This window comes from Geotrypetes seraphini, chromosome 2 (assembly GCF_902459505.1).
Source record: "Geotrypetes seraphini chromosome 2, aGeoSer1.1, whole genome shotgun sequence".
NCBI classification, from domain to species: Eukaryota; Metazoa; Chordata; class Amphibia; order Gymnophiona; family Dermophiidae; genus Geotrypetes; species Geotrypetes seraphini.
The window spans coordinates 89,688,891-89,715,688 of NC_047085.1; the positions used below are offsets into that span (position 1 = coordinate 89,688,891).

Sequence of the window (26,798 nt, forward strand, 5' to 3'; positions counted from 1 at the left end):
GGGTAAGTCTCCGCTTCCCTCCTCAGCTCCGGGATCGACCAAGAAGCCATCCTCGGGCTCCTCGACGGCGGGAGGGTCGGCCTCCGCCCAGCCCAAGATATCCAAATCGATTGCCCCGAGGGAATACTCGAGACCGAGGTCGCCCTCTGAGGAGCATCGATCGGCCTCGGTGATGCCGCCTGGGATGACGATCCCGGCTTTCCAGGACTTGCTCCGGGCTTTGATCGCCTCGGAGCTGTCCGGGGCCATTGAGCACCTGCAGCAGGCTTCGGCCTCGACTGCTTCGGTCTCGGCTGCCCCGCAGTTGGCGACCTTGGTCTCGGGTACTGGGGCTTCGGCTCCCGAGGTTCGTATTACCTCGACCCCGGCTTTGCCCTCGGACCCGGCATCGGTGGGCCAACCTGAGCGTAGCGTGCGGCCCCGTGACAAGATGCGCCGGGTGCGGAGGCTCTCGTCCACTTCTTCCTCGAGGTCCTCGCGAGGCTCCTCGCCTTCGGGCAGGCCTCGGGCGAGGCGCCGTCCGAGGAAGGCCAAACGATCACGGGCCTCGCCTCGGAGGCGCGGTCGTTCGTCGCCGCTCGGGGGCGAGACCTTACAGGTCTCGGAGCTCCGCCTGGATAACCCTTCTCTTTTTCGCTCCCCTGTCGGAGAGAGTTCCCGTGCCTCCTCGCCGGGGCGGAAGGGACGGGCCTCGATACCTCGTACCCCGGGGAGTTCCCCTAAGGGTTTTTTCAGGCATGATCGGTCCCCGACCCCCTTGAGGTCCCGGGAACGGGCCTCATGGGGATCGGGGTCAGGTAGAGAACCGAGGTACTCCCCCGAGGCCTCCCCCTTCGGCTCGGCGGGGAGATCTCGGACCCCCTCTCCACCTGCCAGACCTTCGTCATTCTCCAGGTTTGTGCAGGATATGGCGGGTGCTTTGGGCGTGGACTTGTTGGCAGGTTCCCATTATACCAAAGAGTTTTTGGAGGAGCAGGATCTTCCTGCTCCCCCACGGGAATCCCCTCGCCTCCCGCTCAATAAGGTCCTCCATCAGACCTTCCTCAGAAATTTGGAAGCCCCTCTTACGGTCACGGTGGTGCCGTCCAAGATGGAGTCGAAATACCGGACCCTCCCTTCTAAGGGGTTCGAGAAGGCACAACTCTCCCACCAATCGCTCCTGGTGGAGTCGGCGCTTAAGAGGACGCAACCTTCCAGGGTGTCTGCAGCGGTCCCGCCGGGGAGGGAAGGACGGACCCTCGATAAATTTGGTCGCCGCCTCTACGCTAACTCTCTGATGGCGACGAGGGTCTTGAATTACGCATTTTCTTATTCTTCGTACTTGCGTACCATGGTGAAGGACCTCCCAGGTTTTCGGGAGGTGATACCGGATTCCCATAGGGAAAAGTTCGCCACCTTTATGTCGAACCTATCTCAGCTGCGCTTGTACCTATTTCATGCTGTGTATGACGCCTTTGATCTCGCCTCGAGGGTATCGGCCTGTGCGGTGGCTATGCGCCGGCTGGCGTGGCTCCGTACCCTCGAGATGGACCCCAATCTGCAGGAGCGTTTGGCGAACTTGCCCTGCGTGGGGTCGGAGTTGTTTGACGACTCCTTGGAGGCAGCGACCAAACGTCTGTCGGAGCAGGAGCGCTCTCTTGCCTCCCTGGTCCGCCCTAAACCTAAGGCCCCGCCACAAAAACCTTTTCGGCAGCCCCCGAGAAGATACCTGCAGAAATCTACGCCGGCCTTCTCGAGACCTCCGCCCCGACGCCCACCCCAACAGGGTAGGGGAGGTCAGTCAAAACCCCCAGCGCAGGGAGCGTCCAAGCCTGCGCCGTCTTTTTGACGGGATCTGCGGGTGGGGGCGGGCCCCCTCCGCGGTATCGCCGGACCCCCTCCCCATCGGGGGTCGACTCAGGTCCTTTTACGGGGCTTGGACCGGGATTACATCCGACGCATGGGTGCTCCGGACCGTCTCCGAGGGCTATTCGCTCAACTTCTTAGCACAGCCTCCAGACATGCCACCCAGCGCTTGCCCGTCCAATCGGAGCCAGTTGGCCCTTCTCCTGGTCGAGGCCAGGGCCTTGTTGAGCCTACGGGCAGTGGAGCTTGTCCCTCCCGATCAACGGGGTCGGGGGTTTTACTCCCGTTACTTTTTGGTCCCGAAAAAGACCGGGGATTTGCGCCCCATTTTGGACCTCCGGAAGCTCAACAAGTTCCTGGTCCGGGAGAAGTTCCGTATGTTATCGCTTCCGGTTTTGTACCCCCTGTTGGAGGAAGGGGATTGGATGTGCTCCCTGGACTTGAAGGAAGCATATACCCATGTTCCAGTGCATCCCGCTTTCCGCAAGTTCCTACGGTTCCAAGTGGGAGATTTGCACCTTCAGTATCGGGTTCTTCCCTTTGGTCTGGCGTCGTCCCCTCGGGTATTCACGAAGTGTATGGTGGTAGTCGCGGCGGCCCTGCGCTCTCGGGGGCTACAGGTCTTTCCCTACCTGGACGATTGGCTGATCAAGGCCCCGACCAGGGAGGGAGTTATCTTAGCGACCCAACAGACTATCATCTTACTTCAACGTCTAGGGTTCGAAGTGAACTTTCCCAAGTCTCAGTTGTGCCCGGCTCAGTCTCTCCAGTTTATTGGAGCCGTGCTGGACACGGTTCGCCTCCGCTCTTTCCTCCCCCCTCCTCGGCGGGAGGCCTTGCTTCGGTTGGGTCGCCAAGTTTTGAAGCGATCCAAGGTGTCGGCTCAGCATATGATGATTCTTCTGGGCCACATGGCATCGACGGTACACGTCACTCCCTTCGCCCGCTTGCATCTGAGGCTTCCTCAGTGGACTCTGGCCTCTCAATGGCGGCAGGATCGCGACCCTGCCTCTTGTCCGATAAGAGTGACTCCTTCTTTGAGACGCTCGCTCCGTTGGTGGACCAACTCTTCCAGTCTTTCAGGGGGTTTGCTGTTTCTCGTTCCTCCGTGTCGCAAGGTCCTGACCACGGACTCCTCGGATTACTCGTGGGGGGCACATCTCAACGGTCTGTGAACGCAGGGTCTATGGTCGGCCGAGGACCGTCTTTGTCACATCAATGTGTTGGACCTTCGTGCCATTTTTCTGGCTGCTCGAGCTTTCTGCCACCTACTGCACGATCAGGTAGTGCTCGTGCGGACGGACAACCAGGTGGCAATGTATTATGTAAACTAGCAAGGGGGGACGGGCTCTTGGTCTCTGTGCCAGGAAGCCCTGCGCCTTTGGGAATGGGCAGTCTCCCAGAACATATTCCTGCGGGCGGTTTACATTCAGGGAGAGAGGAACTGTCTGGCAGACAAACTCAGTCGTCTTCTCCAGCCGCACGAGTGGTCGCTGAACTCTCGGGTTCTGCGCGAGGTCTTTTTGCTACGCTCAGGCTGGTCTTACGCTTCCGGGTCGAGTCACGGGCATAAGGTCCGGGCGATGGCAGCTTCTATTGCGTTCCTCCGTTCTACTCCTGTGGAGGACATATGTAAAGCTGCCACTTGGTCTTCGGTTCATACGTTTACCTCCCATTACTGTTTGGACACTTTGTCCAGAAGCGACGGCCGGTTTGGCCAGTCGGTGTTACGTAACCTGTTTTCCTAAATTGCCATCCTCCCACCTGCCCTTTTTTGGTTGGCTTGGAGGTCACCCACATGTGAGAATATCATGCCTGCTTGTCCTGGGATAAAGCACAGTTACTTACCGTAACAGGTGTTATCCAGGGACAGCAGGCATATATTCTCACAACCCGCCCACCTCCCCGGGGATGGCTTCTTTGCTTGATATGGAACTGAGGACCACGAGGTGGGGATGCGCCCTCTAGTGGGCAGGAAGGCTAGCACATGCGTAGTGCAGTGTGCAAACTTGAAACTTCTAGCGAGTTTGCTTGAAAAGCTGTCCGCGCTGGGGCTCCGTAGATGACGTCACCCACATGTGAGAATATATGCCTGCTGTCCCTGGATAACACCTGTTACGGTAAGTAACTGTGCTTTCTCTACTGCAGGCATCAGTTTGGTGGGGGGAAGGGGATGCACTCAATTGAAGCTTCACCTAGGATATCAGATACCTTTGTCCCTGCCCCATGAGAAAACCTTTATCCATGTAAACACTTAAAACTCTTAAGACCAGATCTGCTTGTAGTTGTTAAGGGCCATATTTACTACTGCTTCCTTAAACAATAGCTAGCTGCTGTTGTCCTCTGAAGAATTTATGGTTTATATATTGTTATAGTCAACAGAAATGTTTATCATTTTAAAGATATATTTGATGAAAAAACATTTTTTTTTTTTTTTTTACAATATGTTAAAGTAAATCATATTTTGGATTTTTGACTATTAATTCATTCTTTCAGAAATCCTAAAGAAATCCATGAACTCAAAAATGCCTAAAACAAATAAAGTATCCAGTTTCATGTAAGTAATTCACATATTATTTTTAGGAGTTTATATTGTTTTCTATTTCAGAAAAGCTTTTATAATTATTGATCTGTAAGAATCTATTTTTATTAACTAGCTAACCAAAATCACTCAGACATCAGAATTTAGACCTGCTCCTGATGGCATTAGGGGCAGCAGTAAATTCTAACATATGAAGTCCTCTGATCTTAGTGCTCACCCTTCCCACTGAATACCAGAACATAAGCATTGACATAATGGGACAAACTGAAGGTCCATCAAGTTTAGTATCCTATTTCTAACAGTGGCCAATCTCCTCACAAAGCCTGAACATCTCCAGCAGATAGACACCCCAACCCACCCTCCCCATCCCTGGCAGGGAATTCCCCAACCTTTTGGCATGGGCCAGACATGTAGCAGTCTCTCGCCACCCCTCCCCACAGGACTGAAACTCTCAAAATTACTCTGCTTCAGTCCCTGGACTTCACAGGGGGTTCTTGATGTCTAGTGGGGTGGGAGCAATATCCACTCACTCTTGCTTCATGCCGTCTGCTAAACAAAATAGCCACTGAGACCTCTAGTGGTAATACTGCAATACTAGTGCTAGCAGATCAGGGATATATGGGCAGTTTTCCTTGCTCATTATTCCCAATTCTAAATCATGGTTTATTAAAAATTTCATATAGTGTACCACCCTGCCTGAATGCATTACAGGACAGTTTACAATAAAAGATGCCATTATTAAAATAATAAAGCAAAAACATTCATATGACATGCAACAAGAGAAAGACATAATCATATTAAGTCAATGAAACTGAAATGAATGGCTGCCATTCACTGCCACAGTTCCAAATGCTTTCTGAAACAAACATGTCTTCAGGGCAACATGAAACTTGGGATATAAAAGTTCAAGTTGAACATTGGAAGGAAGGGCATTCCATAATGATGAGGAAGTACAGTAGGATGCACAACTTCTGGTGGATTCTAACATAGCAACCCTTGGGGAAGGAATTTTTAAGCAAAAAACATATAACAAAGAATCTATGGAGGTGCATAGGGTACAGAAAGATCAGTAAGGTATGAAGACATGCTATGATGGAGAATTTTAAATGTAAGGACTAGAATCTTAAATTGCACTTGATAAAGAATGGGAAGCCAATGATATTGAATGAAAAGGAGAGTTGCATGCTCAGAGTGTTTGGAACAAGCAGGGCCTGAATGACTGTGTTTTGCACTGTTTGAAGACTCACGTAAAGAAAACAAAGGCAGTCCTAAATAAACAGAATTGCAATATAGATAAGATGTTAAAAGCATGTAAAGAAATGTTTGTTGAAAAGAAATATGAGAAAAGGTTGAGCAATATGAACTAAAGCAAAAAAATAATTAAAATGAAGTTTTGTGATCTATTCTTTAAAATTAAGTTCTTGGTCAATTAGTCAGTGGTTCTTAAACCTGTTCTGGGAGACCCCCAGCTAATCGGGTTTTCAAGATATCCCAACTAGCTGGGGGTATCTCGAGGAACGCAGAGAGAGAGGGCATCACGAGGAACGTAGAGAGAGGGGAGACATGATAGAGACGTTCAAATATCTTACAGGCCGTGCTGAGGTGGAGGAAGATATCTTTTTCCTTACAGGTCCCACGGCAGGTCCGCTCAAACTCAAGGGTGGGAGACTTCATGGCGATATCAGGAAGTACTTCTTCACCGAAAGGGTGGTTGATCGTTGGAATGGTCTTCCACATCAGGTAGTCGAAGCCAGCAACATGCTCGACTTCAAGAGACGATGGGATAAACATGTGGGTTCACTCCAGAGAAATGCTTAGGGGAGAGTTCTTTTAGGGGGAGGGTTCTTTGAGTGGGCAGACTTGTTGGGCCATCGGCCCTTTTCTGCCATCATACTCTATGTATCTATGTATCTAATGAATATGTATGAGCGAGATTTGCCTTTAAAATAGGTAGTAGGCATGCAAATAGGGATATCTTGAAAATCCAACTGGCTGGGGTCCCCCAGGACAGGTTTAAAAACCACTGATCTAAACTAAAACTTAGCTTTGTATACCGGGTCTTCAACAAAAATGGAGCTCGACTCGGTTAACACAAACTAAAAAAATACGAGGGTCATTTCATAAATAATGCACACTATTTTTTTTTTTTTTTAATTTACATGTTTTATTTTTTTTCTCCAGTATTTTTTTACAGTCCTTCAATATAGTCTCCCTTCTTTGCAATGACCAAGTCCCAACGTCCGGAAAGCTTCATTATTCCATCCAAGACACCGTTTTTGTTCAATTGCCAAATGGATCGGGTAATGGCGGAAAAAAGCTCTTCCAGAGATGCAAACGATGTCCACACATAGGTTGTTTCAACTTTGGAAAAAGGTGAAGTCTGGTGGACTCATGTCTGGACTGTAGGAAGCATGAGGTAACACCTCCCAGCCGTATTCGTGTAGTTTTTCAATGATGACATTCCCTATGTGTGGGCGAAAAAAAGAAGATAACAGTCAAAAAATATTAATGTGACTGATTTCCAAAGTGTTTAGCAAATAAAATAGTTTTTAAAGATTTGTGAAAAAGTTGAAAAGGACCAGGACCCCTTAAGATAAGAGGAAGTTCATTTCATAGTTGAGATAATTTGAAGACCAAGGATTGACTGAAATTCTTGATTTCTTTGACTCCTTTCACTGAAGGAAGGGAGAGTTTGAAATGTTGGGTGCCTCTTGCATAGGAGAATCTATAAGCATTCCATAATAAAGGGACAAGAGGGATGAAGATACCATATAGAATTTTAAAAGTAATACATGCACATTTAAAGTGAATCCTGAGATGGACTGGAAGCCAGTGAAGGTTTAGAAGCAAAGGAGACACATGGTCAAACTTACTTTTTCCAAAGATTAATTTCGCAGTGGTATTTTGTATCAGTTGAAGTCTTTGAAGGCAGGTCTTTGTTATGCCAAGACAGATAGCATTACAGTTATCTAACCGGGATAATATGATAGATTGGACCAGGACAGAAAAGTGTTGTTGATGAAAAAGAGCTCTGACCTTCCTCAGCATTCGAAGGCTAAAAAAGCACTTCTTGACAGGAGAGTTTATTTGATCCTTAAAAGTAGAAGAGTCTATGAGAACTCAATCTGCAGGGAGACCCCGGAATCCAAAGTTACAGTTGGAGAAAGACAGTCCAATTTTGGGCCTAGCCATAAAAGTTAAGTTTTTGCAGCATTTAACTTCATCTGGACAGACATAGCCCAAGCTTGGAGTTTGGAGATACAGTAATTTATTTTAAAGGCTAGACTGGTGAGATCTGAATCAATCTCAATCAATATAAAGATATTGTCTGCATAGGTGAACAGTGTTTCCCAAACTGACAGCTTGTAAAGGTTCAGTGTAGTCATATATAGATTGAACAGGATTGGGGTAAGCGGAGAACCCTGGGGGACCCCACAAGGGGGCCACCAAAAATTTGAGATGTCACCTTTAATGTTGACTGAATACCTAAATGAAGGGACTACTTTGGCTATCTGACTTTTAATCCTAGATGCCAAAGAAGGAACAAAAGGTTTTTCAGTGATCCATGTAGCTAATTTTTTCTGAGTTGAAAATGAGGTGGTTCTCATTTAACCAAGAAGAAATTAGACTCTCAGTTATCCATCACCCATGGGAATTGGTAGTTTATCCTAGGACAAGAAGGCAGCATATTCTCACATGTAGGTGATGTCATCCACGGAGCCCTGGCATGGACAGTCAAAAAGTGCAACCGCACTTTAAGAATTCAAAGCTATAACACTGCCCGAACCGCGCATGTGCCCAACGTCAGCTCGCGAGGTCATCAGTTTTTCATTTTCCACAGAGTGAAGAAGATGTATCTCTTGTTTCTCCATCGAATTGCCTTCCCATTTAAATTTTTTAATGAATTTTTTCAAGTATTTTAAATTTCTTCTTTCTTTTCTTTTGAAAATCATTAAAAAAAAGTATAGTAGAAAGAAATTTTGGACTTTCTTAAAAAAACCCAAAAACAAACCCTTCTTTTGAAGTTCAATGGCCCTCACGCAAAACTCCATCCTTACTTCATACCGTGATCATCGATGGATGTTTGACCTTGTTTCTACTCTTAACACAGCTCGTCCTCTCTGGTTATATCTGACTGTGAAGCTATAGATTAGAAGAAGATAAATACTATTGATTAATGTCAAAAATTTTCTTCTTTTGCTTCTCTATTTCAAAATATAGATCTGGAATCGAACTTTCAATGACTGGCACTTGCCGGTACCGGTATACATCAATGCTTCAAACTACATGCATCGGTGGCATATTAGCATCGAGTCTAGTTGATGCTTGCTTTTCTGTAATTGATGTTTCTACCATGTCGATGCAGATTGTCACAAACCCAGCCTTAGAGCTAAGCTTGTTCCCGATAGAACTCAGGTCTAAAACTGAAAAGGGCTGATTAATGTAGCAGCTCTAACACAGACAGGCAGTCAGGCTCTGAGTTCAGAATGAATGCCCAAGAGCAGGAACTCTGGGGGGGAGGAGGAACACCGGGAGAACAGCCTTGAGAAACCTGAAGTAACCTTGAGGAAGGAACAGCCTAAGAGGCGGGCTCCTAACTCTAGGAGTGCACAGCTGCTGAGGCTAATTAAGTCACAAGAAAAAGCTCAGCAAAAGCAGCAGTTTGCCCTTCCCCCACATGTTAGGGCGTGGCCAACTCAGAGCTATAGAAGCAGAGCTTAGGAAGTATAAGACAGTCAGTCCTGAACCAGCAGAGGAAGGAGTCACTGAGGCCAGTGCTCCTGAGCACAAGCAGGGTAATGAGGTGGAGATGTTGGATGTGGAAACTCTCCCTGAGGTGAACCAGCCAGCTAGCTAGCACTTCAGCAGTAGAGGACATGGACACTTCTATGGATCCCTCAGAAGTTTACATGGATGAAAGCTAAGTTTGGTTTCCTTACTGTTGTTTTTGAATCCTTTTTGTGTCTGTAAGGATGGGACTAGTGCTGGCCGTGTGAGCATTGCTTGGCTCACTGCTGGAAACAGCGCCTTATTTTTGGGACTTTGAATGAAGCTTTGTTTTTGCATTTTCTTTTGCCTTTTCCTGCTTGTATGAGACTCTGCCGCTGAATGTGATAGAGGGGTAGTAGTGGGGTGAATCCACAGAAGATCTTTTCATGGTTGGGATCGTGGGGCCAGTTTGGCAAAACATTATATTGTGGATTCAGCTACTCCCCTCCCCCACCAACTTGCTAAGTTGGCTGGGAAGGCCTGTTCAAAGCCAGGCGTATTCAGTGTGTGTTACTAGGGCTTATGAACTGTATTGAGCTCTGGGATAAGACTGTGCAAGTTTTTTTTTAGCCCTTATTTTTCCCTTTGAATGTGTTGGGACTATAAGATAGAGCTGTATCAGGTCTGATGAACACTTACCTGGAAGAAAGGGGTGGGCTGTATTTTGGCAAGGCCCTATTTTCTGTTCATGTTTTGTTTGAGTTTGAAGTTTGAACTGTGGCAGCTTTGCTATTTGAAGCTGTACTTAGAATTAAAATTGGAATCATTTTGGTGACAACACTTTATTTTCCTGACGTTATTTTGTCACATTGATTATAAAACCCAGCAGGACTTTCAACCTTTTTTGAAGGCACGCCGAGAACTGTGTTTGTTGAACCCTGTCCGGTAGCCAACCTCAAAGCCTGGTACCGTCAGTTTCACAAGATACATTACAGTGGACAGTGCCCTGCCAATTAAGCATCGAGTCCATTTGATGGATGTTTTCTGGGAGATACAGGTTATCATTTATGAAGTGCATCGCCTTTTCAGGCACTTACGCTTCAACGCCTGTGACACCTTCGATACCATTTGATGTTGCATAATCTTGGTGCCTCCTCTTCATCGATGAATATGTTATTGTTTTGAAGTGCAATGCCCCTCTTCATACATCGACCTGCATCGGTACCGATCCAGGCTAAGTGTAGCATATTCAATGACGGTACTTAATCCAGGTTTTTCTTAGATTGAAGCATCGATGATCATCGAACCTTTAAACAGTTTTTCTTCAGTAATGCGGCATCTACATCGATGGTACCTGTCCGGGATACATCATCGAGGAATAACTCCACATCGACACTGGTCTCCTTCTGTGCAGGTTGTATCTCCTATTGGGCGTGCAACCTGTTTGAGGTTTTCTACCCTTCAACACCCTGCTCAGTCTCAGGTATTGGTGCAGGATATTGGTTCCATTTTGGTTGAAGCTTCACGTTTTTTTCATCGACTATGATCTACTTACTCTTGACAGAGCATCAGTTGCTGTTTGAGGGAGTGTTTCATTTGAGCGGTACCAGTTCCATTTCAGCCTCTGTTCTTCAAATCATTGTCGATGTTCATTTTTAGAACGTTGGTCTGTATCCAGATGACACCAACACTGAGAGCATCATCGTATGTCTACATACCAAAAAAAAATTCTGATTTGAAAATCATCATCGAGTCAATTCATCAAAGCGTTGACATTCTTCATCTGAGCATTGACGTTCATCATCTAAACACTGATGTTCTTCTTTACACTGAGGCTCTACATAGAGGTTTCAAAAATTTGAATTCATGTTTAGCCATGGCACAGCATTCCAGCTCAAGTTTATTGATTTCCAGCAGTCTTTGAACTTTATTTTCTTATGGACTCCGCTGCACAAACTCTCATAAGAAGGAAAATTGATGTTTTTTCACAGATGGCATCTTTGCTTATCTTGGAATGTCAGTATGAGTCCAAAAGAACTGTGATTCTGTATCAACATCGATGATTTTCATCAGGGTTACTGTGACAGGAATCTACCATGGGTGTAGAGCCTGTAAGGTTGTCTTTTTCCTGTTCTCTGAACTTGATCATGCAAAGACTAGTGGAGGAATCTAACATGGGTGTAGAGCAGGGGTGCCCACACTTTTTTGGCTTGTGAGCTACTTTTAAAATAACCAAGTCAAAATGATCTACCAACAATAAAATTTTAAAAAACACAAAGCACACTGTACGCAGAGAAAATGTTAATTATCATTTGTATTCGGGAAGGTTTTCAGAGGTCAAGGTAGATGACTTTAAAATATGTAATGTCACCTCAGTAACAACTATACACAAATAGATAAATATACTCCATCCCCTTTTACTAAACCGTGATAGCGGTTTTTAGTGCAGGGAGCTGTGCTGAATGCCCCTTGCAGCTCCCGACGCTCATAGGCTCCCTGCGCTATCATGGTTTAGTAAAAGTGGGTCATAGTGCAAAATATAGACAGCAGATATAAATTCTCAAAACGGACACATTTTGATCACTAAATTGAAAATAAAATCATTTCTCCTACCTTTTTGTCTGGTAATTTCATGAGTCTCTGGTTGCACTTCCTTCTTCTGTAAAGCCAATATTTCTTTCTTTCTGCCTTTCTTTCTCTCTCCCCCTGCCTGCCTGTCTTTCTTTCTCTCTCCCCCCTGCTCCCATGTGTCAGGTCGGTGGGTGGGGGGGGGCCAATTGGGGATTCGGGGGGGGCGATCGTGGGAGAGGGGTGCGCTGAGGGCAGGAGGGCCTGGGATCCCTCCTGCCTGTAACTTATTGGGGGGTAGGGGGTCACCTGGGTAGGAAGGGTTGAGCTCCCTTCTGCCCAGATCAGATGGGTGGGGTGGTCAACTGGGCAGGAGAGGTTGGGCTCCCTCCTGCCCGGATCGTTGTCAGGCGGGGGGCGATCACTATCACGCCAGGAGAGATAGCTTATCTCTCCTGCCACAATAGCGATTGCCCCCCCTTCCGAACCGCGGCACTTCAGGGTGAGGATTGCCAGCAGGGGAGATGCCCTGTCACAATGCTCACCCCGAAGTGCTGCGGTTTGGGGGATGGGTGGTCACCAGTGTGGCAGGAGAGATGGCTCATCTCTCCTGCCGCGTTAGCGATCCCAAGTGCCGCGTTTGGCAGCAATTGGTGGTATTGCTATCGCCTGCCGTGATAGTTGCTGGGGGTGGATTCTGTAACCTGTGTTGTTTTTGACAGACACCGGTTACAGAATCCAGCTTTTAGGCGAAGGACTGGTTCCTCCTTCTCCTAAAAGGCCTGGCTTTGGGCGTTTGGGACTTAGGCTTTTTTTTGGTTCATTATATGTGGTAAGTGTAGATGTAGTAATGGTCTGGGTGTTTAAACAGCTAGGCCATTATAAAAAAAAAAAAACCCTTTTGGAAGTTTTTTTTTGATAATGGACATTTTCTCTGCTTCTACTTGCAACATTTAGGGCCTTAGGCCAAAAGGGGACTTAGATGTTTTTGTTTTTTATTATTATGCCCCTCTTAGTTTCCCTACCATATTTAAAAAAAGGAAAAAAGACAAGCAGTGTTTATTTTTGTGCTTATGTACTGTCAATGGACATTCTGTTTCCCTAAATTAACCATTGAAACAGAATGGTTCTCTGCTTTATCTTCTAAGCAGGATGAACCAGATTTTTTTTAACTGAAACACACCTTCCACTGTACCATCAATGTTTATACAGTACTTTCCAAGAGGCTCATATAATTACTTTGAAGTATCTTTCCCTACATGTGTTTCTCCTATTGTTTAATGAGCATTATCCACAACATCGTTTACTCCATCTCCTTTTTTATTCTAAAGCAGTGGTCTCAAACTCGCGGCCCGCCAGGTACTATTTTGAAGCTCTCGGTATTAAAAAGAATGATTCTTTATGGGAAACCTGTGCCTTAAGTGTCTGGTGGTCATGTCCGGCGGTCGCATTCTGGAACGTTGCCCACTCACTGCTGTAACCTCACTTTCCTGTGTCTGTACACGATTGTCCTCTCCACTCCACCTCAAAATCACATACAGACGCAGGAAAGCGCTTGCGTGAGGTTACATCAATGAGGCGGGCAATGTTCCAGAACGTAAGGTAACCATTGGAGGCAGTGCAGCTTGTGCGTGTGTCCGGTGCTGAAGGAGGTGAGAGCTGAAGGCAGTTGCAGACGTGACCACCGGACACTTAAGGCACAAGTTTTCCATAAAGAATTATTCTTTATAATACCGAGAGCCTCAAAATTGTTGGTCCAAAATAGTTGATCCAAAATCTTGTCTGTTGCAGTTGATACTTTGATAGTTTTTCACTTTCTGCATTTTGCACTTCTTTCAGCTGTGTATAGCTGAAATTATCAGATAATTCACATTTTGGATTTGTAGGTACTTACCCTCATGCAAAGTTGTAATTTCTGTAATAAGTCATTAATTATTTTTTCTTAGGCCTTCCAAGTACCTACAAATCCAAAATGTGGCCCTGCAAAGGGTTTGAGTTTGAGACCACTGTTCTAAAGGAACCTGGAGGTTTTAGAGTGGCTGTAGAGGAGGAGGAGGCCACTACATTCTATATAGGATGTTTTTCTTTTTACTCCTGTTTATCTTAAACAGAGTCTCTAGTCCAAAGGTTTCAGTACACGATCTAAAGTTAGAGGGTTGTATGTTTAGTGCGCACTACCCAAATTCTAATAGATAAGATTATAATTCTAGACCTATTCCTGCTCTGCATTCTATACAGATCACATTCATAATTTTCAGTTTCATTTTCAATCTATGATCCGGTGCAATTTAGAGTATGCAAATTTTAATAGCATCACATAGTACCATTGGATATTATTCCAGAACTGAAATCAAGCTGTACCTTTGTCACAGGTCCTTTGATTTTATATTGAGCTTTATTGAGTGCGTTACTGTTGTACTTGTTACACTCTTTTGCAGTGTGCTGGTTTTTGTCTAACATGTTACTTGTCATGACCTCTAGACTATTTCTAAGTCACCTCCTTTTTATCTCTCTTACTGATAATATATTCGTTCCTGCTAATGTAATACAGTCACATCTTTGTAAAACTCATTCCTGTTTTGCAGTTTTGTTTTCTGTTTCTCATGAAAAGTCTCAGAACACCTCTATGGTGGTATAAAAAATCTGTAATCTTGATTCACCGTTGGAATCATTTTAAGTGATCTGGAAGTCTTTACTTAAAGAAAAAAAAGTTAAAACTTCTGCTACAACCATTTTTTAATGGTCTCGCAGAGCTATTTTACTTCTTGCTTCTACTAAGAGAAGAAGAGTTAAGGGCTACTGCGGAGGAGCAGAGTGGTTGGTATGTTTGACTTTTTCTGCAATTATTATGCCCTCCTGGCCCGGCAATCCCCACCCCGGCCAACTATGATCTGGGCAGGAGGGAGCCCAAGCCCTCCTGCCCTTGATGCAACCCCCTCCCCGTATCTGTAAACATAGTTGGATGATGGACGGGTCCCAACGAATGGCAGGCCTTAGGGCCTGATTGGCCCAGACAGCTCAAACACTGCCCACAGGTAGGGCCTGTGGTGCTTGGGCCAACCGGAATTGGCCCAGTAACCTTAGGTCCCTCCTGTGGGTGGGGCCTTAGGCATATAGGCCGGGTTGGGTGTGCTTATGGTGCCTTGTTTTAAGCCTTAAGGAATAGGTTTAAAACAGGCACCATAGCCAACATTCAGGGGCAAATTCTATAAACGGCATCCCAATTGAAGGAGGTGGTAAGTGTCCTACCGCTGTCTAACCAGCCAATTAGAACACATCCCTCCTGCCGTGATCTTAGGGGTGGTTCTGGTAGGGACTGGGCATCCCTCCTGCTGGGGGATGTATATGGATGGTAGCAGCAGGAAAAATTTGATACTCCTGCCGCAGATATTCGGGGGGGACGGACTTCAGGGGTTCTGGCATCCCTCCTGCCGGTCAACTTAGCGGAGGGTACGGGTTTCCTGCTGCAGCCGCTGAGCTGATCGTGGCAGGGAGCTTCCCTTGCTGCGATCATCTCAACGGCAAGATGATTCTCTAACCGACGCCTGCGACATGGATGCTGGTTAGAGAATCGGGGTGCTTAGGCAGGGTTGGACAGACACAATTCTATATAGGACACTCATGTGCGATTCTCAAAAGCCACTTAGGCGACTTCTGAGACTGGGCGTCCTACACAGAATCCGGGCCTTAGAGTGTGCACCCTGTTACAGAACTAGCCTTACAATGGAAAACTTTTTCCCTTGGGAGAAGAAGGAGCCAGTATCTGCTGTATACACTTTTAAAATAGTTTTTTTTGCCTGTTTTCTGTCCCTCATTTTAGCAATCTGGATTCATTAACTACCATTGAAACAGAATACATTAAGAATCTTCAGAAACAAGTCTATCTGCTTGAACTTGAGACATCTTTTCTATATCCTTTAGTGAAAAGTAATGTGATGGATATACAGTATTAGTTACTTGAATATGCTGGAAAAATGGTTAATAAATATAAACAGAAAACTATGTTGACACTATTTTATTGGACTAACTTAATACATTTATTGACAGCAGCACTCTTTCCTCGGGTCTAAACAGAATTAGCAGCTTGTGACAGTTTATTTGGATCTGAGGGAAGAGAGTTCTGTCTCTGGTAGTATTCAAATCTAGGCTAAAAGCCTACTTTTTTGAGATTGCTTTTAACTTATAACTCCCATTTGCTTGTAAAACTTCCTTGCCTGTTTTCATCATTCCCTTTCTGAGAAACTCCCTAACCCCTGTGCAGGATCTTTCCATCTCTCCCTCCCTCTGCCGCAAAGCTGATGATGTCATCAGCAGCACAGGGTAGATTCCGGCAGGAGAAGGCCACGAAGACACATGTTTAGAGTGCTGCCGACATTGCTGTTTGGAGGGAGGTATGTCGGTCTCGCAGTGGGAGAGTCGGTGGGGTTCTGCCTCGCGGGGGGATGGGAGGAATGGAGGGATAAAAAGATGCTGCTCAAGGGTTCTGCTGCACAGGGGATGGGACGGAGTGAGGGATAGAAAGATGCTGCAGAGGGAAGGCACAAGGGGATGGATGAGAGGGGAGGAAAGATGCTACAAATGTGGAGGAGAGAAAGGAAAGAGGAAGAATTGGGTGTAGGAGAGGAAGGGAGAGATGATCATTGTACATGAAAAAAAAATAAGACAGTCCCAAAAAGAAGCCCTAGTACATTTTTTGGACCCCAAATTAATATGACACTGTCTTATTTTTAGGGAAACACATAAAATAGAGGTCTTGTAAAATACTGTGTAGTAGAAAGAGTAGATGTGAATCGCTTGTTTACTGTTTCCAAAAATACTAGGACTAGGGGGCATGTGATCATTCTAAGTAGTAGATCAAGGTGGAGAAAATATTTCTTCACACAGCATGTAATTAAACTCTAGAATTCGTTGCCAGAGAATGGTGAAATTAGTTAGCTTAGGGTTTTTTAAAATGTTTGGAGTGACCGCTCATTCCCTCTGGAATTCTATTCCTAATTACCTATGCGAAGAAACATCTCTGAACCATTTCAGGACAAAGCTAAAAAAATTCTTATTCTTAGATGCATATGAATCCTACTGCCCTTTTAAGGGCTAAATCCATCAATTTCTTTAACAGTTCAACCCCTCCTATTGTTTTCTTTTCCTTATTTGTTCTCTCTTCTCTTGAAAATTGTAGTTCTTACCTTTTTTCCTCCTGTTTCTTAGTTTGTCTGTAGAGTAAGTCTTCTTAGTACTAATCCCCCCCACTGGAGATATGTAAACTCATGTTTTTAATCTCTGTTTCTAATTGTTGTATTTACTTTTATTATAATTGTAAACCGCTTAGAAATTTGATTAAGTGGTATAAGAAATTTGAAATAAAGTTGGATACTTTGCTTAGGTCATTATGGAGATGGCTTGGGGAAATCCATTTCTTATTCGTAGGATAAGCACCTTAAAATCTGTTTTACTATTTAGGATCTAGCTAGGTCCTTAGGACCAAGGACCTAGCTTGGCCACTGATGGAAACAGGATACTGGACTTGATGAACCTTCGGTCTTTCCTTGCATGGCAATTGTTATGTTCTCATATGTCTGGTTTGTTAATAAAGGGCTCTTGACAACTCCTGCTTGATGGCCCTTGGTGCTTTTCTTTATTTGTCCAAATATAACAAATATTTGTCGACAGAGGCATCAGAATGGGGGATGCCACAGGGGCCATGCCCTCTCCAAAAATTGGTAGTCGCCAGCTGGTGCCCGTCCTCCCATCCATTTCCCAAGATTGTATTTTAAATCTTTGGGGCAGCCGCTGCACAACATCAATGAGCAGGCCTGCCCTGGAACCCTTCATTCTACTTCCGGAGCCAGGCATGCTCAATGACGCTGCGCAGCAGTTGCCCCGAAGATTTAAACTACAATGCTGGATGGAGGTAGAGGAGGGAGTTGGGAGCTGGTGATGGTCTGTGCCGCAGGATTCCAATGGGGCTAGGGCGGTGCTCCTGGACCCTCCCCTAGACCAAACAGTGTTCCACAGCCTATGTTTGTCGATGTCTGAATTAGAGTGTTTCCATCAGGCCCATGTATGCAGTGCATTCTTTTAATACAAAATTTAAGTCAAGTCTCCTTGAATTTATGAACTTGCTAAAAAACTTTGGAAAATCTAAGGAAATACAGAATAAATAAGATGTTGTTATGGAATAATTCTGAAGCTGTTTGAAATGTTGAATAGAAGGGAATAAACTCTTAAAGATTTGATCTGACAATGTATAAGATACAATATTTCTATCATGTTTTTTTTTATGTTAAAAAATTAAAGTACTGTACTAATTGCAGATTTTCAAAACTGAGTATATGTTTTCTTAACCTTTATGCATGAACAAGGGAGCAGGCAAAGAAAGCTACAAGTATCCCACCAAAAATTACATCACAGGCTGAAAAAGTTTTAGCAAAGATGAAGGTACTTAACCATTTTCATACAAATTTACTATCTATTTTCAGATTAAATTAATTAATTAATTTGTTTCCTATCTCGTTTTCCCCAAAGAGCTCAGAACAGGTTACAGGTTAAACATACATAATATAGGAAGGGGGGGCTTTATATTTTATTATTCATATTGGGAAAATAATAGAGGGAATGATGGGAGGGGAGGGTGGTAATTTTATGTATTATAAGATAAAATAGAAAGATTGTCAAGTGATGTGTTTAACTATTGTTTTAATGTTTGTACACTTGATGTAAGATTGAAAATGAATAAAGAATTAAAAAAAAATACATAATATACAGTTAACAGGTTATGATTTGCACTGGATTTATCCTTATTTGACATATACTAAGGGGCAAATTCTATGAACGGCATCCCGATTGTAGGCAGCAATAGGCATCCTACCGCTGTCTAACCAGTCAATTGGGATGTACATTTTCTAAATAAAAATAACCCAAGGCAGGCCACCTACACTATAGGCATATGTCGCGGGTGCAGGGAGGCGCCTAGGGACACTTAAGCTTGCCCAAGAATGAGCATGGGTGTGCTTTTGCCCAGAAGTGGTCTTAGGAGAGGTTAAGCGGCCTTAGGCATCTCCCTAGGGTTGCGATAGGTGCCTGAAATGTAGGCCAGCTAAATGCTAGCCTACATTTCAAATAGACACGGTCGCTAAACTGATCGTAGCAAGGAAATCTACTTGCTGCGATCAGCTGAACAGCTGTGGCAAGGAACCCCTGAACCACACTGCAACTCAGTTGGCAGGAGGGATGCCCACTCCCTCCTGCCGCCACCCCCAAAACAACCCCCGGCAGGAGAGTTGCCTAATCTCTCCTACCGTCACTCCTGAAACAATCCCCTGCAGAAGATATGCCCACTCCCTCTTGCCAGCACCCTCCGCCAACATCCTCGGTAGGAAGGATGTCTACTCCCTCCTGCTGGCACCCCTCCCAAACACATGACTCCTGAACCCCCCCACCCTCCAAAGCCCACCTGGATCCCCATACCTTTATTGGCAAGGTTGGCTGGAGGGATTCTTACTCTCTCTGGCTGACAGGCCCGCCTCTTCAGAATGGTGGGCCTTCCCCTTCCCGGTGCGTTCTGGGATGCACTGGGGAGGAGCCTAATGCCCTGATTGGCTTAGATGCCTAAGCCCCTCCCATAGAATGGCCCATGAGCTTCAGGCATTTGGCCAATAGGAGTCTTAGGCCACTCCCAGTGCATCCTGACGCAGGCAAAATTGCTTAAACACGGTCCGTGTCACGTCCTTTGTATGCTTTCTATATATTGGTTGCTATTAAAGTGTGACTTATTTGAAGAGCAGCTCACTCTGCTTCCTTTGTTTGGATTCCTTGGATTTGTGCAGGTGGACTGTTTCTGTTTCATGGTTAATTAAGCATCTCTATCATATCACCCTTCTCCAGCCTTTCTTCCTAATTATATATATTAAGATCTTTAAGTTTTTCCCCATATACTTTATGACAAAGACTGCTGACCATTTTAGTAGCCGCCTTCTGGACTGACTCCATCCATATCTTTTTGAAGGTGCGGTCTCCAGAATTGTACACAATATTCTAATTGAGGTCTCACCAGAATCTTATACAGGGACATCATCACCTCCTTTTTCCTTCTGGCCATTTTTTTTCCATATGCACCAAGCATTCTTCTAGCTTTTGCTAGTCTTTTCTTCCTGTTTGACTGCCTTAAAATCATTGCATATGATCACATCCAAATACCATTCTTCTTTCGTGCATAAAAGCTCATTACCCCCCTAAATTGAAGCATTCTCTAGGGTTTCTACAGCCCTAATGCATGATCCTGCATTTTTTAGCATGAAATCATAGCTGCCAAATTCCAGGCCATTCCTCAAACTTTCCTATGTCCTTCCTCATGTTATCCACACCATCAGGGGTTCTGCCTATTGCAGATTTTGATATCCTCAGCAAAGAGATAAATCTTACCAGAGAGCCCTTCAGCAATATTGCTTGCAAAAATATAAAAACAACTGGCCCAAGAACTGAACCTTGTGGAGCACAACTGATAATATAATTTCTCCAAGGACAATATTATATTCTCACATGTGGGTGATGTCATCTTTGCCAAGTGTACTGTAACTTTAAGTCTTTGAGGCAGTGCTTCCACTGCATACATGACGGTGCCTTCTCACTCAACATTGACATGTGGGACTCTCAGTCTCTCAGAGCCAAGAACCTGTATCTTCAGTCTCTCTGTCTCAGCCTATCAAACTTCTGATAAGTTGTGCCTTACCAATATTTTTTCTTGTTTATTTTCTTCATAATTCTTCTTTTTTATTGTTTCCTTACTTTTTCTCAAGTTTGGTCAAATTCTAACAACTTTGACCTTTTGGTATTTCAGACCATTTTGAGCCTTTTTCATGTCCGGGAGCATCCCTGGGCCATCGAGCCCTTTGACTTTGCATCAGCTGTTTTTCTGTCCATGTCAAAGAGGGTGTAGTGTAGCTTTAAAAATGTGCTCGATGCAGTAGGATCATTTCAGGCTCTGATCCCTATAATTGATGTGTTCAGTGTCTGGGTCCTGAGCACTGAACATTCGGTGTGACCTCTGCTCGTGTATTCAAAAGATCATCTTTTAAAGCCCACAGAATACAGTGTGATAAACCTTTTGGATCTTTTGGAGATTCTGGTAATGACGCAGAGTCTACATTGGCACTGGCATTGATATCAACACTGACACCATTGCAAGAATGCCAGGCATTGGGCACATTTCAATGACAGGACTCCACATCTTACCACTGTTAATTATTTCTATAGTACTACCAGATGCACGCAGCGCTGCACAGAGTCACAAAGAACAAGAAAACAGTCCCTGCTCAAAAGAGCTTGCAATATAAACAGGCAAGACAGACAAACAGGATGTCATGGATATAGTCAAGGGGAATAGCCAATCAGCAAGCTGGGTTGGAGGGCAGAAGAGCAGGGTCAAGGATTGAAAGCTATATCAAAAAGGTGGGTTTTCAGTCTACTTTTAAACAAGGGAAGGGAAGGGGCTTGACAGACAAACTTGGGTAATTTATTCCAGGGATCTTCTTGGATAGGCTTGGTTGGATAGGCTGGGGCTCTTCTCTCTGGAGAAGAGGAGGCTCAGGGGAGATATGATAGAGACCTTCAAGATCATGAGGGGCATAGAGAGGGTGGATAGGGACAGATTCTTCAGACTGAAAGGGACAGCGAATACGAGGGGGCATTCGGAGAAACTGAAGGGAGATAGGTTCAAAACAAATGCAAGGAAGTTTTTTTTCACTCAAAGGGTCGTGGACACTTGGAATGCGCTACCGGAGGAAGTGATCAGGCAGAGTACGGTACAGGGATTCAAACAGGGATTGGACGGATTCCTGAGGGATAAAGGGATCGTGGGATACTGAGGGAGGAGCTGGGATGTAACACAAGTATAGAAACCAAACCAGGTCGTGCATGTGCAAGACCGGAAGGTTAGGACTTCGATAGGAAGACAGGACTTAAATGAGAAACCATGGTGGCAAGGGAGCCTCTTCTGGTGATACAGACAGGTCGTGACCAGTTTGGGCCGCCGCGGGAGCGGACTGCCGGGCAGGATGGACCTATGGTCTGACCCTGCGGAGGCACTGCTTATGTTCTTATCTGTGCCAATGAGAGGCGTTTCATGTAAGAAAACTGAGAAGCCAAACCTTCTACCCCTTCTAAGCATGACAGGGCATTTTCCCAGGTGATAGCATCCTCAATGCATAGTAAGCATCAACGCTTTAAAGAGCATTCTCCATCTTTACAAATAATGTCTCCTCTCAGGCGTGCATTGATATTGAGGTCTCCCCCACTAGGACAATCAGTACCACAGACTACTTCCATGCCAATGTCTCTGTCTCTTCAGGTACTAGCACAGACTCTCCAGGAGAACTTTTGGGGCCACTGCAGTCACAGTCTTCACAGGCTTTAAAAGCTATTATACCTGTCTTAGCCCAGCCTGAAGATACATCAGAGTGTCAAATCAAGGAGATAGGCACCCCCCCCTCACTCAGTGTCAAACAGAGAATGCGTGGATCTGTCTGACGCATGCCTCAGCAGAGGAGTTATCTCCTGAATCAGAGGATCAACCCCTGCCTAAACACTTTTCCATGCAGAGTTGACACTTTTCTTGATGCACTCTTCCAGAATCATCTAGAAGAGGTTATTTTGAGGAGTCTGATTCTGATTTCTCAAATCACTGACCAGGATATACCAGATTTTGCTGCTGAAGAGTCCTATGGTATACTTTCTGATCCTTCTCCACCTCAAAGATGTGTCTGCCAGAAAGTATATGGGTTTCTTCTACTTTATATTTCAAGTTCCAGCTTCCTACTACTTGAGGGGAAAAAATAATTTTCATCCATTTTCTCTAATGCCAGCTTCTAAGCGCAGTAAACAGGAGGCCTGTATTTCAAACAGAATAAAAGATTAGGTTTCTTACCTGTGCTAATCTTCCTTCTTGTAAATCTCCTCTGGACGCTGAACTCGTGGTTCTTGTATGTCTGATAGCTTCTGCTGCAGGGCTACTAAAACTTAATCCCTCCCCTTTGGGCTACCTGGAGTACGCCCTTGCCAGTCAGGTTTTCAGGATATCCACAATGAAAATTCATGAAAGAAATTTGCATATAATGGAGGCAGTGTATGCAAATCAGGTTTATGCATATTCATTGTGGATATCCTGAAAACCTGACTGGCAAGAGGGTACTCCAGGACTGAGTTGAGAAACACTGATTTATTACATATTTCAAATGAAATATATAGTCCACATCAATGGGAGGAGGCAACAAGAAATTATTTTAACTATTATTTACTAAGAAATATGGACCATATCATCCTTTCACAACAAAACTTCCTTCTAAATTTAATATGTCCTCTAAATTTCCTACCCCCGCATCAGAAGCTTTTTTTTTTTTTTTCAATCAATAATCTCTCAAGTTGAGAGGGATCAAAGTAACCCCCTCTTTTACTAAGGCGTGCTAATCGAATTAGCGCACGCTAACGCGTCCATAGACTAGCATGCAAGTCTCAAACTCCACCTCTCACTAAAGCCAACTACCCCAAACAAATAACCTTACCCATTTCTCACTCTTTTTGAAAATGACCAATTTTTATTTTATTTTTTTTTGTAAGTTCTTGTTGTAATACATCTTGGATAATTCTTTTGTAATCCGCCTTGAACTGCAAGGTAATGGCGGAATAGAAATCCCTAATGTAATGTAATGTTATGTTATCGATTAATGCACGCTAATCAGTTAGTGCACCTTAGTAAAAGAGGGCCTAAATACATCTATTGGATTGTAAAATTATTATACTTTTGCAAGGAAATTGGAAATAAAAAATAAACTCCCAAGGACAGAACTCTAGCCTTCAATTTCAAAAATTCCTTGCGAAGTACGGGTTGTGTGGACCTAGCCACCTCTGGAAAAATCTGGATGGGCTGGCTACAGAACTGAGGATTTTTATTTCTGAAATATTTTTTCAAAAAGTTGTGAGGAGGGTTGCTCTAGTAGCAATTTCCTCTTGCAAGGATTCAAGAAAATCTGTAAGATTAATAGAATCTTTAGATCCCCCCCCCCCTTTGCAATACCTTCAATGGCCTCAGCTTTTGAAACAAACATAGCTACAATCAGAAACAATTAATTCTTCAACTTTATCCCAAAGCAATACCTCCTTCAAGTATCTGCGTAACAAAATATTAGGAGATAGTAGATAACAAATAGGAAAATTCAATAACCGTAATGTTTTAGCTCTCATTCGATTTTCAAGAAATTCTAATTGCCTGTATATACGAGACCATTTTTAACAAAAGCAGAAGAAACTAATTGATAATTAGGCAAATCTGAGGAAATCTGAGATAGTCTGGTATACAACTTGTCAATTTTAGCATCAACTTCACAAAATTTCTCTACTACGTATTTGTTGAGAAAAACTAACTGTGGTCCTAACAACCACTTGCCAGATATCTTTCAAAGTAATATCTTGGGGTTGGTCCAAATTTTAAACAGTGGGTAAATTATTAATGGCACTAGGTTGTGCCTGTAGAAATGCATTCAGATCTACAGATACTTTGTCCACCTGCATTGTACTCTTCAAGGAACCATCCTCAGGTGGACAAATAGGGGGAAAGGAGTAGAACAACCACCCTCACTCAGTGAAGCCCCTGAAATAGACAAGTCCCCTGTAGGATTTATTTAGTTAGTTAGTTAAAATATTTATAATCTGCTTTTAACCAAAGCGGCTCACAATTAACATACATAGTATGGACCACATAGCATGTCTACAATAATCTAGACTGCAAAACTAAACAAATAAAAACATAAATAAAAGGAGAAGGTAAAACTCATCAAATTCATAAATAGAAAAGGTGCATCTCTTAAAATCAATGGCTTGGTTTGAATATGTTTGTCCATTGGGTCAACAATTTGGGGGGAACTAGTTCCTTTGGCCTTTCTCTTATGTTTCACCATTGTTAAGTAATGAATTTGTACCTCGGTCTCCAGTTATCCTCCACCCACTCCTTTCAGCTCCTAAGGGACTCCCAAGGGGCCAGTCATGCCCCTTGTGGCATGCCCCTTAGGGAACGCCACTGGGCATGTGCCCAGTGACCACATGCCACTAGCATGCTGTTCTTTTCAAGTTGCTGGTCCCAGCATGTGACGTCAGATGACAACGCCCTCTGTCCCATTCTGGTGCCGCTTAGGGTCCTTCAACCAGGTGACTCCTCCCCATTAGGTTGTCCTTTTTATGTGTAGTCCCTATGGGTTTTTTTTTTAACATATATCTTCGGGGGGGAGGGGGGTATTTGTTTAAATAATTGCATTTAATTTAGTTTTAACTAAGGGCTCCTTTTACTAAGGTGCGCTAGCATTTTTAGCCTGCGCTAAAGATTAGCGCATGCTAACCATGCACTAAATGAAAAATACTCTTTTTTTTTTTAAAATTCTTTATTCATTTTACATTTTACATCAAGTGCATAGAAAATATTAACAATTAAAATAACACAACACTTGAAATTCTACATCTCTCTAAAATAAGATTTAACCCCATCCCCCCACCAGATTATTAAATTATATATAATATCCACAATCAATAATGAAATTCTAGAAACCCACCCCATATTAATATTTATGTTAAATAGGGAAAAGAGATATTATTCATTACAGTAATTTATTATTCATTACAGTAATTTATTAATGGCCTCGGGACCGAAGCGCGGACAGAAGGGGACCGCCTCTCTCTCGTAGTACACTGCACGTTCGTGGGGAACCTGGTGCTAAATCATTCGTAGACGACCTGATTCTGGGTCAGGGTTTCGTACGTAGTAGAGCAGCTACCTCACAGTGATCTATTGAAAGTCATCCCTTGAGCCAAGCTTTTGTCTCTCTCTCTCCCTCCGCGCTCCCACGGCGGAGGAAAGGGAACGGCGAGGGCATACACACAAAAAAAACAACTAAATGAAAAATACTAACGCAAGCTCTATGGAGGCGTTAGCGTTTAGCGCATGCAGTATTGTAGCGCGCGCTAAGCCCGCGCTAAAATCTCTAGCGCACCTTAGTAAAAAGAGCCCTAAGTCTTTTATTATGATGATTTTACTTTGTTATTGTTTTATAGCTCTGCTAACCCCTGATGCAGCCCTAAGCATGGACGAAACATGGCCTGTGTTGGGTTTTTATATATGTTTTTTAGGTCTTCACTACAGGCTGTATATTCTCACATGTGGGTGATGTTATCCACGGAGCCTGGTACGGACAGTACAAAAATGTACTGTCACTTTAAAACTTGTAAAAAGTTTTAAGTGACAGTACAGTTTTACCCTTTCCATACTGGATTCTGTGGATGATGTCACCCACATTTAAGAATATCTGCCTGCTGTCCTCAGAGAATACCTGCTACAGGTAAGTAATTGTCCTTGGAGAAAACAAAGATGCTTACCTTGTAGCAGTTATTCTCTAAGGCAGTGTTTTTCAACCGCTGTAGTGTGCCGCGAGATGTTGCCTGGTGTGCCGTACAGTCAGGGCCGCCATCAGGGCAGTACCACCAGTCTAGGGAAAGGGGCGGTCCGCCCCACGTGGACAGGAGAGAGCTGGACGGGGGACCCGCGAGGCTCATCTTCTGTTCCTGCCTGCCCTGCAGCTAACATATAGCCGATCGCAAGCGTTCCCCGATGTCAGCGCTGACGTCGGAGGGAGGGCTTAAGCAAAGCCTGCCCTCCGACGTCAGCGCTGACGTCGGAGAATACTTCCGTTCGGCTATTTGTGCGCGGCAGGGCAGGCAGGAAGCAGAAGACAAGCCTCGAGGCTTGAGCTTCGTTTTGCTGAGAAAGTTGCAAAGATGGGCTGGGAGGCAAACACGGAACACAAAAGGGGGGAGGGAGTGCGTTTTGGACACAAGGCATGAACTTGGGAGAGAGGAAGGGAGGGAAAGAGATGCTGAGGTGGGGAAGGGAATGCGTTTTTGGACACAGAAGAAATGGACTTGGGAGAGAGGAAGGGAGGGAAAGAGATGCTGAGGTGGGGGAGGGAATGCGTTTTTGGACACAGAAGAAATGGACTTGGGAGAGAGGAAGGGAGGGAAAGAGATGCTGAGGTGGGGGAGGGAATGCGTTTTTGGACACAGAAGAAATGGACTTGGGAGAGAGGAAGGGAGGGAAAGAGAT

General features: G+C 44.6%; 1 protein-coding gene across 3 annotated transcripts in view; it reads left to right on the plus strand.

Annotated features, from left to right (window-relative positions):
* The window catches only part of LOC117355891 (trichohyalin-like), a 178,607-nt gene that overhangs the window by 21,547 nt on the left and 130,262 nt on the right, over positions 1 to 26,798 (plus strand). For 2 of the 3 annotated variants that reach the window (XM_033934974.1, XM_033934975.1), the window contains exons 2-4: positions 4,342 to 4,402; positions 15,486 to 15,575; positions 18,022 to 18,100. In XM_033934974.1, coding sequence (XP_033790865.1) covers positions 4,342 to 4,402; positions 15,486 to 15,575; positions 18,022 to 18,100 — 230 coding nt within the window. The remainder of the gene's footprint in view (positions 1 to 4,341; positions 4,403 to 15,485; positions 15,576 to 18,021; positions 18,101 to 26,798) is intronic. The other variant, XM_033934976.1, reaches the window with a different exon arrangement.